This window comes from Arachis ipaensis, unplaced genomic scaffold (assembly GCF_000816755.2).
Source record: "Arachis ipaensis cultivar K30076 unplaced genomic scaffold, Araip1.1 Aipa545, whole genome shotgun sequence".
NCBI classification, from domain to species: Eukaryota; Viridiplantae; Streptophyta; class Magnoliopsida; order Fabales; family Fabaceae; genus Arachis; species Arachis ipaensis.
The window spans coordinates 91-5,256 of NW_015495898.1; the positions used below are offsets into that span (position 1 = coordinate 91).

A 5,166-nucleotide genomic window follows, 5' to 3' on the forward strand; every position below is an offset into this window, starting at 1 on the left:
ATCTTTGTATCCATGTCTTATGGTTGATTTTTATATATGAAGTCAAATACCCATTCATATACATCGCATACCTTCCTCCTATAACATCCAACTAGCAGTGAAAGGAACATTCACATAAAACTTCCAATCTTATAATAAACCACTCAAGTCTCTCAGAACGTAACTTGTTTATTATTTTTGCTGCAGTACTTTTTTCAACGTCAAAAGAAGCATACATCACCAAACATAGTTATAAACTTATAATAAAATGTAACTGAAAAAGAATAATATTATTAGTTCCAAGTAGCGAATCAAAACCAGGGAACAGTGGAACAAAAAAGTCATAACAAATAATAAAATCAAGTTGNAAGAAGGACCATCAAAGTTTCCAACATGAAGATAACTTTTCATGTAATGTATGCCATTCTAGTTTTTTCATCAACACTTGCACAAATTTCAGCACAGAAAGAAGCAGAATCACTGGTGAGATGGATGAAAAGTTTGAACTCTCCCATGTTGTCTTCATGGAACATCACAAATAACAAGACAAGTCCATGCAACTGGAAAGGAATCAAGTGTAACAATGGTGGAAGTGTTGTTGAGATAAAGCTTCCAAATTCAGGCCTTGATGGAACCCTCAACAGGTTTGATTTCTCTTCTTTTCCTAATCTCACTACACTCAATCTCACCATGAACAACCTTGTTGGAAAAATCCCATCTGAGATAGGAAATTTAACAAAATTGCAAGTTCTTGATCTTAGTAGCAACAATTTCACATATCAAATGCCACCAAAAATAGGTAACCTCTTAGAGCTACAAGTTCTAATCCTATCAAACAATTCACTGTTGCAACAAATTCCATATCAACTTAGCAATCTACAGAATTTAAGAATTCTTGAACTAGGTGGTAACTATTTAAGCAATCCTGACCCAAAATTCAAGGGCATGACATCCCTAACAGACCTTAACCTCACATATAATTCTCTCACAGAATTTCCACCATTTGTTCTTAAATGTCCAAAGCTTGTGTCTCTTGTTCTTTCAGTGAATACTATTGGGAAAGTTCCAATTCAATTGTTCAACAGTCTCAAGAACCTAACAACCCTTGACCTTACACAAATCCAATTAGAGGGTCCAATTCCAACAGATATTAAGAATCTTTCAAAGCTTAAACACCTTGGTCTTGGACTCAACCAGCTAAATGGTACAATTCCAAAGGAGATAGGTCTATTATCATCACTTGAGATTCTTGAACTGCATGAAAATTCCTTCCAAGGACCAATACCATCCACAATTGGAAATCTCACAATGCTTCAGAGACTTGATCTTCACAGCTCAGGGATAAATTCTAGCATCCCAGATGAAATAGGCTTCTGCACAAACCTTACTTTTATCGATATGTCGGGAAATAACCTCACAGGTTCCTTACCTCTTTCAATGGCTTCACTAACAAGAATCAAAGAGATGGGAATATCTGCTAACTATCTATCTGGAGAACTTCATCCGTCTCTTCTTTCCAATTGGACAGAAATCAGTTCCTTGCAACTCCAAATGAATTATTTGTCAGGAAAACTTCATCCTGAGCTTGGTTTGCTTCAAAATCTTACTCTCTTGTACCTATACTCGAACCGGTTTTCTGGACCAATTCCACCAGAAATTGGAAACTTATCAAGCATAGAAGATCTTGAACTTTCCGACAACAATTTCAATGGTTCTATACCATCAACCATTGGAAAGTTGCAGAGCCTCACCCAGCTAACACTGGCCACAAACCAACTCAGTGGAATCCTTCCTCCTGAAATAGGTGATTTGGAAAGTCTTCAATCCCTTGACCTGAGTGGAAACAACCTTGCAGGGTCTTTGCCATCATCAATAGTTCGTTTGGAAAACCTCAATCTCCTTTATCTTCACAACAACAATTTCTCAGGAAGCATTCCACAAGATTTTGCACCTTCTTTCTTAACCAATTTGACCTTTTCCAACAATAGTTTCTCCGGGAAGCTACCTTCGGGAGTATGCAGGGGAGGGAACCTTATCTACTTAGCTGCCAATCAGAACAATCTAGAAGGTCCAATCCCAGAAAGCCTGAGAAACTGCACTGGACTAATCAGAGTTCGTCTTGAGAAGAACTCTCTTAGTGGAGATATCACGAATGCATTCGGCATATACCCGAATCTGAACTTCATTGATTTAGGACAAAATCAGCTTACTGGTTCATTGACAAATAACTGGGGAGAGTGCAAAAGTCTCTCAAGCTTTAGCATATCTTCCAATAAGATTCAAGGGAACATCCCTCCTGAGCTTGGAAGTTTGCCAAAGCTGCAAAGTCTTGATCTCTCAAACAACAATCTAACAGGAAGCATCCCAGTGAAGCTCTTCAGTCCATCTTCCCAGCTGCTTAAACTAAACATGAGCAACAATAATCTCTCGGGTCAGTTACCGACCAGCATTGGAGCACTTTCACAGCTGCAATTTCTGGATTTATCAGCAAACAGTATGAGAGGGTCAATTCCAAAAGAACTCGGAAACTGCAGAAAGCTTATATCACTGAAGCTGAGTATGAACCAGTTAGATGGCAATATGCCGATTGAGCTTGGGAATTTAGTGGAGTTGCAGCCTCTGTTGGATCTCAGCCATAACTCACTAAGTGGACAGATAATCACACAGCTAGGAAATCTGATAGCCTTGGAAATTTTGAACCTTTCCCATAATCAGCTTTCTGGGACAGTTCCTTCTGCTTTGGAAGGACTAATAAGCCTTCAGTCAGTGGATATTTCTTATAACAAACTTGTAGGTCCCCTCCCGGACCTAGCCGCTTTTCAAAATGCTTCGTCCGAAGCTCTAGCCGGCAATGCAGGTTTGTGTGCTGGTATTGCTAGCAATAGCAAAGCAAATTTGAATCCTTGTGTTGGAAGCAAAAGCAGCAAATCAAATAAACATAAGGTGATCATTGCAGTAGTCATTCCACTTGCTGTTCTATTCATTTTATTAGTTTCCCTTGGAGTCTTCACCCTGCTGCGCTACAAGAGAGTCGATCAAGAAGAAGAGGACAAGAGTGAAGATGGAAAGGACTCACTCTTTGTATGGAATCACAGGAGCATAGTAGAGTTTAAGGACATACGCAAGGCGACTGAGAATTTTGGTGACAAGTACTGCATAGGCATAGGAGGACAGGGCAGTGTATACAAAGCAGTGCTTCCAACAGGTGACATCTTCGCAGTGAAGTGTCTCCACCAAATTGAGGATATAGACTTCTCCGGACACCAGACAAAGAATTTCATGTCTGAAGTTCATGCCTTAACCAATATTCGCCACCGAAACATTGTAACAATGTGTGGTTTTAGTTACTCAGACGGGTCTATATTTTTCATATATGAGCATGTGGAGAGAGGATCTTTGCAGAAGCTGTTGCAGGATGACGAGGAGGCGAAGATGTTGACCTGGAATATCAGGCTGCAGATAATAAAAGGACTTGCAAATGCATTGTCTTACTTGCACCATGATTGCAAGCCCAGCATTGTTCACAGAGACATAACAGGGAACAATATTCTCTTGGACATTGATTATGAGCCTAAACTATCTGATTTTGGGACAGCAAGGTTGCTGAAAGAAGAAGAATCAAATTGGACAGCTCCTGCCGGATCATACGGCTATATAGCACCAGGTAACTTGTTCAAAATTTAGTCCATAATTTCCATTTTTCTACCATGTATTAAAGTAACATTATCATAGCTTTTAAATATTTAATTTTCATAATTTGTTTCTACTAATATGTTGTGGCCCTTTTAATGTTCTTGCAGAGCTTGCATTTACCATGAAAGTGACCGAAAAATGTGATGTATATAGTTTCGGAATTGTTGCACTAGAGATTTTGGCAGGGAAGTACCCTCATGAACTACTTTCGTGTCTAGAATCTGGGGGATTTGATCAACACCTTGTGGATTTTTTAGATAAGAGAATTGATCCTCCAACAAGAAATTCTGTTCAACTCCTGGTATTGGTGGCAAGGATGATTCTAAAATGTGTTGATAAAGATCCTATGGCAAGACCCACCATGCACCAAGTATGCCAAGAGTTTTCTTCATCTTCTGATTACTCATCCTCTAACCCGTTGAGTATGATCAAATTGAAAAATTTAATAGACATGTAATAAAAAACATTGTTCAACTCTCTTTTTCCTAAGTGCTGGTTTGTATAGAGTAACCTCTGTCTTTTTATTATTATCTTTCCTTTTGCATTGTATAACTGATTTATTCAATAGTGTATAGTTACAAGACAATTTATGGTGCAACCAAAATACTGCAAAAATAAGAATAAACACAAAATAAGAAATTTTTTAATTGAAGTTGATTTTTAAAATCAGTTTGCTGTGAGCTGACCTACTTACCTAGCCAACAATATCTCTTTGGTAATGAATATGTGAAACTTTATGGCCAAAAATGAATACAAGAGAATGTTTTTGGTGGGGAAAGAATAATCTAGTCCTTTACAGACCAAGTAAAAATATTTTTAATGTGTGCCTTAGATTGAATCTGTATATAAATTATCCATGATGTTACATGTGACTCAGGCTCAATTTGGGAAAATAACTTAATTAAGCTACTTTTAAAAAAATAACTTAACTAATAAATGACTATATTAAAAGTAACTTATAAATAAGTTATTTTGTGTTTGAATTTTTAGTTTTAAAAGTGTTTATTTTATAAAAATGTGATAAAAANTAAAAGTAACTTATAAATAAGTTATTTTGTGTTTGAATTTTTAGTTTTAAAAGTGTTTATTTTATAAAAATGTGATAAAAAGTAATAGTATTATGAGAGAAGTCATTTTTTTTAACTTCTCTATAAGCTCCTAAATAGCTTCTTAAAAAGTTACAATTTAGTTTTGAAAATTGTATCAGACATTAATACTACTACTTTTCACAAGTCAAAAGCTCAAAAAAATTACTTTTAAAATTTCCCAAAGGATCCTCAATACTTATTCTAATTACAAACTGGTACATTACGGTCTGGTTAGATCGATAACATGATGACTAGTTTAATTTTTTTTTTTTAAAGAAGGTGTTAATATTTGGTTTAGTGGGTTGAGTGACAGTTGGACTTTAAAAAACTTTAATAATCTAAAAGTAATTTATTTGTTTTGGGCCAAAAAAAGAGCTATAATAATAATAATGATAAATTATAATAG

The 5,166-nt window shown here is 36.1% G+C and overlaps 1 protein-coding gene across 2 annotated transcripts; it reads left to right on the top strand.

The window, feature by feature from the left end:
• Positions 1 to 358: 358 nt before the first annotated feature.
• On the top strand, positions 359 to 4,199 carry LOC107624648 (MDIS1-interacting receptor like kinase 2-like). 2 transcript variants are annotated; one of them, XM_021115093.1, is made up of 3 exons: positions 469 to 623; positions 1,025 to 3,643; positions 3,780 to 4,199. In XM_021115093.1, the coding sequence occupies exons 1-3, from the start codon at positions 608 to 610 to the stop codon at positions 4,127 to 4,129; spliced, it is 2,985 nt and encodes a 994-aa protein (XP_020970752.1). In that variant the 5' UTR covers positions 469 to 607; the 3' UTR covers positions 4,130 to 4,199. The 2 variants fall into 2 exon arrangements, with proteins under 2 accessions (XP_016182589.2, XP_020970752.1); XM_016327103.2 differs by having other exon boundaries at positions 359 to 3,643.
• The last annotated feature ends 967 nt before the right edge of the window (positions 4,200 to 5,166 follow it).